A 13,255-nucleotide genomic window follows, 5' to 3' on the forward strand; every position below is an offset into this window, starting at 1 on the left:
TTTGTTATCACAGTGTCGGGGACTTGTTTTGCCATTATTAAGGTCAGTCATCATTTATTATCAGTCGCCCAAGTCAGTTTTGTTTTTTTGGGTTCATGGTGTCACTGTCGGTGTTATCAGCACTATTAAAGTGACTACCACAGCACATACGTACTGTGGCCATTCCACTGCCCCATAGAAGTTCTCTCCTCATTTAAATTTTTAAACGGTTTATTATCAGTTCAATAATACTTTTACACTTACAGAGTCTAAAGGAGCGTGAAATGAATACCCTTAATAGGTGCCTGTTTACACTACAGAGCATGGCAGCCATAAGTATGTTCAGGGAGAGCGTGTCCACTTGAGGATTCAATATAACGTAATCATGTATCATATGTATATGTGCGAAAAAAACAGACTAATGCCCTAAGAGGAGTAGGAACTGTTCTCCTGTGGAAGTATATGGGGGGGGGGAGCCAGTTTAGCGCTGCACCACTTGTTACATGGAAGGTGGCCATAGCGGCTCCACAGTCCCACAGAGGATTTTTAAACAAAGTATTATTCAGGCGTCTGGCAAGCTGCCAGCAATTTTTATACTCTCGTAGCGGTTTATCTGGTGAGGGTTCCGGTATTAAAAACATTGCTATTATCCTGAATTTGTGAGCGGAAATAAGTTCAGCAGCCCAAGTAACAACACAAGAACTTTATTGATTTACCCAGTTAAGGGTTTGTGTTGCTGGGTTTGTGGATTTGGATCCATTAACACATCTAAAATAACAATTCAGCTAATTGGATCTGCTGGAGAATTGAAACGGACGTCTCTTGTTTGATTAGGCATCTCATGCAAACAAATTCCAGCATACAGACATATTTAATCTCCTACTAAAGGCTGTCTATTACATGTTTTATATGTTAGGATATAACAAGAGGTCTTGAAGAAATCCACATATTATTCATTTTATGATTTTTTAACACATTGATGTGAGTTGCATGTGAAGTTTATAAGGTTTAATTAAATGTTTTGAAAATTGATCCGTAGTACACACTTGTTTTTGTGGTTTTAGAATCATTATTGCATATTTTTTGTTTAATACTATTTACTTTTGAGGATTGCAGACCTCTTGCAATCACTGATCTATAACCACACCCATATCAAGCTCCAGAAGGAATTTATATATATTTTTTTTACAAATCATAACATGTCTGCTATGTTTCAGAAGAGAGTTATGGTATATTTTTTCTTAAAACCTTTCTTGGACAAGAAGACAATACTCAGTTGTAAAACAGATTAGCATACCTGCACACCTCATTGTGTCTCTGTATGTATCTATGCATGGTTGCAATGTTTATGCATGGATGTCATTTGTATATATGTAAGCATGGATATATATTTGCATGATATGTCTCATATTTAAATGTTTATTATAATTATTCTATATTTTCCTAGATAGTTGAGCTGTGAGGAGGCAGAGGGTCTTTATTTGAAGTCACGTGAGAGTGATGCCCACCCTGTGTAAACTACTGAGGATGGAAAAGGACAGGAGGAACCTGAGTGAGAGAATATTAAATCTTACGCTGCAGATAATCTGCCTGCTGACTGGAGAGGTGAGGGATTCTGGGAAACTCACAGTGACATCACTCTTACCTATATTTATTAAACAGGGACCTGACTGGAGACAAAACTGTAACCTCCCTACAGTGATTAGTGTGTATCAGCAGAGCGGAAGCATTTACATTTCATGTCGTTGTTGGGATGAAAATTATCTCCCAATTTCTAGAATGAAATTAAAACGGAGAGAACAACAATCTCCAAATGCACAGTTCAGGGATTTGTAGCCGATTTCAAGTGGAGGAAATTGCAGCAAATACACTAAGTGGTCACTTTCTTAGTTACACATATTTCAACAGTGCCCCTGTGTTTCTGGTCTCAGAGAGGCCCACCCTTAACTCTGTGACCCCAGCCTTGGAGAAGTAACTAGGACATATTTCTAAACTATTTTGCAGATAAGGAGATTTTCACACTGATAATCTAAGTAATGTTGAATAAAAGTTATATTTTTTTTTCTTGTTTTATCCTTGTCTTTATTTTTTCACAATAGATCCCACAAGTACAGCTTTGTGTCCAAAGTAAACCCAAAGTTTTGTGATGACCTTAGAATGTTTCTCTCTTGGTTTTTACCCCAGTGTATTCTTCCCATGAGCCTCTCCTCTCTGGCTCACAGGATGGTGTTCGTTATCTCTTTGGTTATCAGTCTTGTCATCTGCACAGCTGTGAATGAGCAGCAAGTAGGCTAAGTAGGCTGCCTCAGATAAAAGTTTCAGTCCCAAGATCTTCACAAAAGTTAGCACATACTACTATGCTCACAGTAGGTTGATTTTAATGTCACTGATGCATTCATGAGACATTGGGTATCGTGAATGTATCGGTTTACAGCTTTTGCTGTTTTTTTTTTTTAAGGTGTAATTAAATTCTACATCTGGCATATGGATCTCACTTATTTTAAATGTGCAAATTCGACAACTAGTACTTAATTTTACAATTGATGGACATGTGCTACCTGTTACTGTTTTCTATATGCTCTGTCTTGTAGATTGTTTATAGCACTTATCTCACCTTCTATCTTGAGCAAGACAGACATTCTAAGTCCTCTATCTACAGCACAATTGTCCCCTACAAATACCACCTCCATGTAGGTGAAATTTTAATTTACCTTTTTATTGCTGTCTCCCACAATACACAGGATTACACAGTAGTGAAGAAGACATCCAGTGAGAGTGTGACACCCCTGAGCCATCCCGGTGTGTCCGTAGGATTAAGCAGGACCCAGAGCCCTATCACGGTGCCTCCACCTCACTCACTGATACATGAGAGAAACAATGACCAGAGGATTCTAGAACTCACCAACAAGATCATTCAGCTGCTGACTGGAGAGGTGACTGCTGGGAATGGGACATTATACAGTAACACCAGGGGATGTGTCTGGATCATGACTGTATCATTGTGTGTGTCAGGTTCCCATAAGGTGTCAGGATGTCACTGTCTATTTCTCCATGGAGGAGTGGGAGTATTTAGAAGGACACAAGGATCTGTACAAGGACGTGTTGATGGAGAATCACCTGCCCATCACATCACTGAGTAAGCGGAGACTTACATTTATTCTGAAGGAAGGAATAGTTTGGAGGGCCACTTAGATACACACATCATCTGTTAATTACATATAAACAATGTATCAGTCACTGTGTGTCTCCTACAGATGGATCCAGTTACAGAAATTCCCCAGAGAGATGTCGCCGTCCTCATTATTCACTGGATTGTACAGAGGAAAATCACAGGATCCCACAGAAGTGTCAGGTAGATGGAATTTAGGGTCTTACCAAATGCCAAAATACCAGTGACTTTTCACTATATATATTTATATGGAGACGCCTTGTGAGTCTAACACGTTAGTCTTCTGTTTAAACTCAATGAAAATAGACCTCATACAAGTGTTATTTTATTGTTTTGGGGGTTATTTAGGGTGAAGACCTGACTGATATTAAAATAGAAAATATAGATGAAGAAGAAGATACATATGTGAGGGGTGATCAGCAGTGTAAGGAGGAGGAAATCCCTACAGATATCGGCACAGGTGAGTAATACACACTAAATACAGAGTTCACATATTCTCCTTGTTCAGTCACTACAACAATCTCTTATTCTACACCCTCCTCTGTCTGTACAAACTAATGAGGAAAAATTAGCTGCCCAGTGGGGAAGTTAGGAGCAATCAGCACTTATTAGATTCCTGTTCTCCTCCTCATATTATATCATTGTGCTACCAGCCAAGAGATCTGATCAGTCTCCTCCCTACACTCTCTGATGATTCTCATACATCAGTACAAGGGACGTCACCATAGTGATTCAATCACTGATCATTGGGGTAAGACCCTATTATCTAGATTATCTCTATATACAAAACACAGCTCCCCCAAAGATTATACATTTATAAAAAAAATAATGTACTAAGGAAACGTCTACATGGAATCCCAATAAATAGGAATCTCATTTAATAATCGGAATATTGGAACAATATGGATAGAGGAGACTTAATTTACAGCTCCCCATTATACTAATCATAAAGCAGTTAAGGGGTTTGTTTAGTTTTTACTGATTTTATTGAGATTTTATGTAAAGTTTAAGGATTGTAATATTGCTTATGTGTCATTACAATAGAGCTCCATCTCCAATACAAAAGTCCCTTTCTCCTTTTTCTGTTTGAGTATATTTTAAGTCGTTTGACTGGGTTTTGTTTGGTGGCGCCTCCCCTTATATGATGATGTGGGAATGTTTGGTGGCGCCTCCCCTTATATGATGATGTGGGAACGTTTGGTGGCGCCTCCCCTTATATGATGATGTGGGAATGTTTGGTGGCGCCTCCCCTTATATGATGATGTGGGAATGTTTGGTGGCGCCTCCCCTTATATGATGATGTGGGAATGTTTGGTGGCGCCTCCCCTTATATGATGATGTGGGAACTTTTGGTGGCGCCTCCCCTTATATGATGATGTGGGAACGTTTGGTGGCGCCTCCCCTTATATGATGATGTGGGAACTTTTGGTGGCGCCTCCCCTTATAAGATGATGTGGGAACTTTTGGTGGCGCCTCCCCTTATATGATGATGTGGGAATGTTTGGTGGCGCCTCCCCTTATATGATGATGTGGGAATGTTTGGTGGCACCTCCCCTTATATGATGATGTGGGAATGTTTGGTGGCACCTCCCCTTATATGATGATGTGGGAATGTTAGGTGGCGCCTCCCCTTATATGATGATGTGGGAATGTTTGGTGGCGCCTCCCCTTATATGATGATGTGGGAATGTTTGGTGGCGCCTCCCATTATATGATGATGTGGGAATGTTTGGTGGCGCCTCCCATTATATGATGATGTGGGAATGTTTGGTGGCGCCTCCCATTATATGATGATGTGGGAACGTTTGGTGGCGCCTCCCCTTATATGATGATGTGGGAACTTTTGGTGGCGCCTCCCCTTATAAGATGATGTGGGAACTTTTGGTGGCGCCTCCCCTTATATGATGATGTGGGAATGTTTGGTGGCGCCTCCCCTTATATGATGATGTGGGAATGTTTGGTGGCACCTCCCCTTATATGATGATGTGGGAATGTTTGGTGGCACCTCCCCTTATATGATGATGTGGGAATGTTAGGTGGCGCCTCCCCTTATATGATGATGTGGGAATGTTTGGTGGCGCCTCCCCTTATATGATGATGTGGGAATGTTTGGTGGCGCCTCCCATTATATGATGATGTGGGAATGTTTGGTGGCGCCTCCCATTATATGATGATGTGGGAATGTTTGGTGGCGCCTCCCATTATATGATGATGTGGGAATGTTTGGTGGCGCCTCTCCTTATATGATGATGTGGGAATGTTTGGTGGCGCCTCCCCTTATATGATGATGTGGGAATGTTTGGTGGCGCCTCTCCTTATATGATGATGTGGGAATGTTTGGTGGCGCCTCCCCTAATATGATGATGTGGGAATGTTTGGTGGCACCTCCCCTTATAAGATGATGTGGGAATGTTTGGTGGCGCCTCCCCTTATATGATGATGTGGGAATGTTTGGTGGCACCTCCCCTTATATGATGATGTGGGAATGTTTGGTGGCGCCTCCCCTTATATGATGATGAGGGAAATATAATATTATTAAATGTGGGGAGAGGATAACATAATTATCCTGTTCGGGAAAAACTATTTACGTGGGTAAATTAGTAGTATGACAGTGTGTGAGGGCACTGGCTGGACGGGCATGGTGGATGGACAATGTTACTGGCTAAAGAGTTTTCTGGCTACGCTGCGGGATGGACAATGTGTATCCTTGGCTAGTAATGTTTCCCAAAGAGTCTTTTGCCTGGTGTTCTCCAATGTAGCTGTGCAATTTGCATGTACCTGTGGCAGGGGCTATGTAATGTGCTTGGTAATGTGCTTATGTTATATTTTAAGCCAGTGTTTTATCTGTTCAACTTATAATTCATATTTGCTATATGCACATAATATAATTGTAATAAAGTGTGAAAACTGAAATTAATCAATTAAACAACTTGAAATCATTTATAGTATGAAAAAGTTGGGGCATTATAACCTGCTTCTCAATGTGAAATAAGATGTCTGTTTCCTTACATTTATTTTATTTCCAGCAGGTAGGCGCAAAAGCAGGGATACCACTGAGGGATGTGACATTTTATATCCAGTAATAGAAGATAACAACTTCCCACAGGATTCTCCAAAAGAAAACCCTATTGCCCTAAATATACATCCAATACTTCACAGTGCAGATCTATTATCTGACCTGTCTGATAACTCGGATATTGCTACAAATAGTACAGCTCATACAGGGGATAGACTCTTTCCCTGTATTGAATGTGGTAAATGTTTTACGCATCAGTCAGTCGTCGTTAGACATCAGAGAACTCACACAGTTGACAAACCATTTCCATGCTCTGAGTGTGCAAAAAGTTTTATACAAAAATCAGATCTTCTTAAACATCAAAGAACTCACACAGGTGAGAAGCCATTTCCATGTTCCGAGTGTGGAAGATGTTTTGCACAGCAATCAAATCTTATTAAACACCAGAAAGTTCACACAGGTGAGAAGCCATTTCCATGTCATGAGTGTGGAAAATGTTTTACACAGAAATCAGATCTTGTTGAACATCAGAAAATTCACATAGGTGAGAAGCCATTTTCATGTTATGATTGTGGGAAATGTTTTACACAGAAATCAACTCTAGTTAAACATCAGAGAACTCACACAGGTGAGAAACTGTTTACATGTTCTGAGTGTGGGAAATGTTTTACACAGAAATCAACTCTTCTTAAACATCAGAGAATTCACACAGGTGAGAAGCCATTTATATGTTCTGAGTGTGGGAAGTGTTTTACAGAAAAATCCACTCTTCTTAAACATCAGAGAATTCACACAGGTGAGAAGCCATTTTCATGTTCTGAGTGTGGGAAATGTGTTGCACATAAATCCACTCTTCTAAAACATCAGAGAATTCACACAGGTGAGAAGCCATTTTCATGTTCTGAATGTGGGAAATGTTATACAGATAAATCCAATCTTCTTAAACATCAGAGAATTCACACAGGTGAGAAGCCATTTTCATGTTCTGAGTGTGGGAAATGTGTTGCACAAAAATCAGATTTTCTCAAACATCAGAGAATTCACACAGGTGAGAAGCCATTTTCATGTTCTGAATGTGGGAAATGTTTTGCACAAAAATCAAATCTTGTTACACATAAGAAAATTCATACAAATTAAAAACAGGAAAGCAATACTTACATAAGTATACATACATGGTGGGCAACTTAAAGCTCTAGTAACAGTATGTTGACATATTCTATGGTCATACGAGGAATGCATGTCATCGATGTAAGACTGGAAGAGATTGCTCAAGTGAGGAACGTTTTGCAGTTTCCTTAATGTTAAATATTGGCATCTCTCGCCACAGTAATAACAGACCACATGGTTGCTACAATAGGGTCCTAAGTAATATATATTGTCAGCATTGAATTGGATAATATGGAAATTGGTACATTGCTGCATTATATTTGGTCATACTCTCTAAGTTCATATAGTTATTTCTGTAATCTGTTAGTATCTTACTGGATCACTTATGAAGCTGCAAAGATCTGGGTCCACGGTGCATTTTTAGCTTTGTGATGACATGGCTATTTTTGTACATGTGCACACATTTATACAGGCATGGGTGATGTATCTGCAGGGGAGTAAAACCTTTTTCTTTCATATGGGAGCAGTCAAGTGGATATGTGTCTTCCTTGCTGAGTGTGTTCTAGGTGCACTCATGCTCCATGTGTTTACCTGCATTTGAAATTAACATATTGTTTTTTCGGGAGAGATTTTTAAATGCGGTTCAAAGGCTGGAGAGTGCGAAGCCTTTTCCCCCCTCTGCAAAGGGACTAGAAATTTGCTTAGAGGTGGTGAATGTCAAGTCTATATTTTTAAATGTGACACCTTTTGCAGATTCCAGGCGCAGTTTGTACATAAAACTCATTTATAGGGGCCTAAATAAGCGTGATATAAAAACATTCAAACACACAAATATAAAATGTAGTGATAAAGTGCTGATGTCCCCTGACACTTAGTTTAAGACATAAATGAAGCCTAAATGAGCAGTATTTTTGTAGAAACAAAGGTTGACTTTTTAGTGTACAGTGGTTATAAAATAAGCAGGATTTGAGGCATAATTTTCACAATTTCATTAATGCAAATTTACGTCATTGCTCACAAAAGAGCTCTCCCTTCTTATAGTTCCCAAAAGCGCAATGTAAGTATGCGCTAGGCAAATAAATATGTGCTCCTGTGTATGATTGAATCCCATACTTGAATACTCTCTCCGAATGTCTGAGGAGTCCTCCCAATTTGCGTTGTCAGGCCTTGCCCCCCCCCCCTCCTGCTGTGCAATGCCATGAATCTCTGTATTAGGTAGCAGTGGACAAGGCCACTGTGATATTATTGCATCACTATGCCCCCACACTTGCCACCTGAGAATCCAGTGGGGGAGGTATTACAAGTTGGCAAGTATGTTAAATCTCTGTGGGGCTTCATTTTTTCCCTGTTGGCAAATTACCTCTAGTGGAAGCAGCAATTGCCTGATTTGATTTTTCCTGATACAAACGTTAGCGGTAAACACATTCCTCATCTCCTTACAGCAGCTGAATGTCTTGTACCTTCTAGATTTGAAGTACCTATCTCACCTTCTCTTTTTGTATTGATTCAGAAAGTTAAGTACATTTATTTAATTGACATCTTGATATCTCTTTTCATTTACATATTGAACAAATTATTTGGTGTTAAGATATGGAACACAGGGAACCGCTGCTTCAGACTCTCCTAACATGATCAAATGCTATGCTATTTATCTGGGCTTAAGGCTTACCTGCACACAGCTTTAAAAGGCAAGTCTTTCCCAAGCACTAGCAGCCATGGGAGACCTGGGACTAGATAAATAGCATAGCATTTGATCATGTTAGGACTGACCAGATTGGGAAGACTTTGGCGTGAGTTGGTCAGCTTAAACATATATTGCAATATGTGGAACTAACATTCCCTGTTTTTAATATAGAACAGTATTTAGTACAGCATTAATTATGTGTTTGGAGACTGCAGAGTATCCCTGTTTTTTTGTCTATACAATGTGGGCAACCCCCTCATGCACCCCAGTCTGTACATGCTGAGTGCAGAGGATCTATGTCTGTTTCTGTATATATATATATATATATATATATATATATATATATATATATATATATATATATATATACTTTTTATTCTTTATATAGTAATGTCAGAACAGTACAGTGCATATATGGATATGACATACAATTATGTAGTCACTACACAAATAAGGTAATAAAATCTGTAATCACCAACCAAGTTGACTGTTTTTATTATGATTATTTGATGAGGAGTAATAAGATAATGGAACAGCTAATAAAGGGATAGTCACAATAAGGACTCTTAACGGGGCCCTGTTGCCGATAGTAACCTCAGATATGGGTGGAAATTTTAGCGTCACTTGGCCCCTATTAGGGAATAGTAGGCAAGTTATTACATAGCTGAGTTGTTTGGTAATGAAAGCTCGCACCGATTACCAATAATACAGATATATAATGACCTACATGAAGGTTCACTAAAGAGTGATGTCAAGATGACATTCCCAGAATCCCTCACATCTCCGGTCAGCAGGTAGATGATCTCCAGGATGAGATGTAATATCCTTTCACCCATGTCCATCCTCAATGAACCAGTGATTTAAACAGGACGCGTCTCACATCAGAATACCGCCTCCAAATATCGATGGGCTAAAGCAATGATGGGCAAACTTTTTCTGGAGCGGGACAGGAGGGTGTTATATAGCAGTGTTACCTCTATAAGTGCAGCGATCGTACAGACACAGCACTTATTTCAGCAGGTTGTTGCAGATCCGTCTTTCTGGTGAGCCACTAACTGACAACACAGCAGCCAATCGAAATCCGCCTTAGTATATGGCCCAGCCCATCTCTTCTCACATGACTTTCAGCCATTAGGGGGCAGGCTGGTGTTTGAGTGATTGACATACGAAGTGTCCTTTCAGGAAGGAGGATGAAGTGTAATGGAGGAAATAGCTGGGAAGGCATAAAAATGAAGGTTCTGACACACAGGGTCGGCCCTAATAATTTTATGCATATTTTAATGAAATTTTTAAAAAAATTGGCGGGCCGGATCTGGCCCGCGGGCCGTAGTTTGCCCATCACTGGGCTAAAGGATAATATCTATTGTCCAGACATAGTATTCCACTTGTAATTTGCGATTGATCAAATATCACTGATACACAGGAAAATCTATTTGTGTAATTTACATAATTCAGATGTTTTCTAGACACAGTCAGCAAGTGTGATAAGTTCATGTGAATAATACTAACAAATGGAGTGATCCCTTTAGAAAGGATTGGATTATTATAGTTCCTCTAGTATGACACCATGTATGACACCATGTATGATGGTATGACTCCATGTATGATAGTATGACACCATGTATGATGGTATGACACCATGTATGATGGTATGACACCATGTATGATGGTATGACACCATGAATGATGGTATGACACCATGTATGATGGTATGACTCCATGTATGATAGTATGACACCATGTATGATGGCATGACACCATCTATGATGGCATGACACCATCTATGATGGTATGACACCATGTATGATAGTATGACACCATGTATGATATTATGACTCCATGTATGATGGTATGACACCATGTATAATAGTATGACACCATGTATGATATTATGACACCATGTATGATAGTATGACTCCATGTATGATAGTATGACACCATGTATGATAGTATGACACCATAAATAATAGTATGACACCATGTATGATGGCGTGACACCATGTATGATGGCGTGACACCATGTATGATGGCGTGACACCATGTATGATGGTGTGACACCATGTATGATGGTGTGACACCATGTATGATGGCGTGACACCATGTATGATGGCGTGACACCATGTATGATGGTGTGACACCATGTATGATGGCATGACACCATGTATGATGGCATGACACCATGTATGATGGTATGACACCATGTATGATAGTATGACACCATGTGTTGTACATATCAGATCAGGCTGTACATTTTCTCCAGTGCTCCGCGTCCCGCGATGTGTATCTGTCATATAAACGTTGCATGTAATTGTACAGAAACTCCAGAATAAAACGTTGTATATTGGGAGAAACAGTAAAAAGGACGCTCCTCTAATGCAAAAGCACTTCTATGCTCCACCCGATCGTAGAACACCTGTGTGGGTGCAGGTACCCGTTACCAGACTTGTAATTGTCGACAATTCCAGACTCAAATGAATACTGGTATAACCTTACTGCCAGGACAGGAGTGCATATGAACGTGACTATGGATCCAAAATCAGGCACTTAAAACACGTCTTAGCGTTTCATTGTAGGTATGCAATTTCATCAGAGACATGTAGTGGGTGCTCACTTAATTCTATATTCTTACTAAGAATTTAATCAAACCAAATATATATCTTAATTAATAAAACATACATATATTTATATATTTGGTAAATTTTAAAAAACAATTAAAAAAATCTAATATAATAAATTATGATGCGTTCTAAAAATTGTAATAAGAACACATCAAAAGAAAAACAAATATCATGTACACAATTATTCAGTGGGAAAAAAACCTATACCTAGAGCTTAAGTTTTATCAAATTATCTCATTCAGTTCTAAACATCAATTGAGACCCCCATCATAGTCATCATCAGTTTTATATAGCACCACTAACTCCGTAGCGCTGTACAGAGAACTCACACCTGGAGAAAGTGTATTTAAATGTAAAATCCAAAAGACTTCTTGTCTACATAATTGTTTGCATCTATCTCCACCTCTTTGGGTCTCTTACCAATTCAATTCCAGTGATTTTTAAACAATCATGATTGCTATTATGTCTCTCTATAAAGTGTTTTGTGACACTGTGTGTTTTTATATGATTCAGTCTGTTTCTTCTGTGCTCATTAAAATGCATTCTTATAGCCCTAGCGGTTAAATTAACAGGTTGAATTAGAGCTATTAAGTAGAGGATTACACTTTGCTCCTACTTCTGAACCAAATTTATTCAAATTATGTTAAGAATTTAACAGATTCATTAGACTATTATGTAGGAAAAATATTTTGCGAGTAAAGAAAAAGAATTGACATTAATTCACAATTAATTATAGTAAATGTAAATCAAGCTTTAGAGATTCTCGAGCTTTGGGAGAGTAATAATATGGAGGAGGTTGAAACCTCATGTGTTTTTTATATCAATAACACTACACATATGAATAAGTTTAAACTTAAGCCTCATTTTTTCCTATAAAAACAGAATGTTTCTACAAAACCACCACGGATCAGTGTAAAGAATTATGTTCTTCATCAGAAGACAAACATTCCAATTGTTCTCACCCTGGAAAATTGGCTTTGAAAAAACTTCAAAATGATCCATCAATCATTATTAAAAATGCTTATAAAGAAGGAGAAGTTATACAAGAGATCACTGATTATAAAGAAGAAGCCTATAGACAGCTTAACAAATAATCTTTTTATTTTTACAAAAAATTAAAGATTAATCCCATAGAACTATACAAGTCCAAATATAAACAACTGTGGGAGTGATCCATGGCCGATGGGGTCATCAACAGAGAGGAAATGAGATTCATATTTGTTATTCACCCTATCACCCGGATTTCTTATCGTTAACCCAAAATACACAAAGAGTTACACTCAACTCCTGAGCGTCCGATTATTTCTAGTTTGGGTTCACACACATCTAATTTATCTTGTTATATTGATTTGTTTTTGCAACCATTGGTGGTCTCTATGAGATCTTACATTCGGGGACGTCACTCACTTGCTAAACTTAACAAAAACTGATAATGTGGAAGAACTCTTATGCCTTTATCACTTTTAGATGTTGAGTCACTTTATACCAACATCCCCCATCACAAAGGAATTGAAGTTATGACAGATATCTTATCTAATGGTGGAGAGATCTCCGAGAGACATCAGGGGTTCATTATTGAATCTATTTTGTTTATTCTTTTACACAATCACTTTGTATTTGATCACAATCACTATTTACAGGTGATGGAGACGACCATGGGGTTAAGCTTCGCCCCGAGCTAC

General features: G+C 38.8%; 1 protein-coding gene across 1 annotated transcript in view; it reads left to right on the top strand.

Annotated features, from left to right (window-relative positions):
- Positions 1-9,405, top strand: part of LOC142095492 (uncharacterized) — a 69,094-nt gene extending 59,689 nt beyond the window's left edge. Inside the window, exons 6-11 of the mRNA XM_075178436.1 lie at positions 1,467-1,584; positions 2,721-2,912; positions 2,992-3,115; positions 3,234-3,331; positions 3,497-3,608; positions 6,175-9,405. Coding sequence (XP_075034537.1) covers positions 1,467-1,584; positions 2,721-2,912; positions 2,992-3,115; positions 3,234-3,331; positions 3,497-3,608; positions 6,175-7,301 — 1,771 coding nt within the window. The 3' untranslated portion in view covers positions 7,302-9,405. The remainder of the gene's footprint in view (positions 1-1,466; positions 1,585-2,720; positions 2,913-2,991; positions 3,116-3,233; positions 3,332-3,496; positions 3,609-6,174) is intronic.
- Positions 9,406-13,255: the final 3,850 nt, after the last annotated feature.

Source organism: Mixophyes fleayi, chromosome 6 (assembly GCF_038048845.1).
Source record: "Mixophyes fleayi isolate aMixFle1 chromosome 6, aMixFle1.hap1, whole genome shotgun sequence".
NCBI classification, from domain to species: domain Eukaryota; kingdom Metazoa; phylum Chordata; class Amphibia; order Anura; family Limnodynastidae; genus Mixophyes; species Mixophyes fleayi.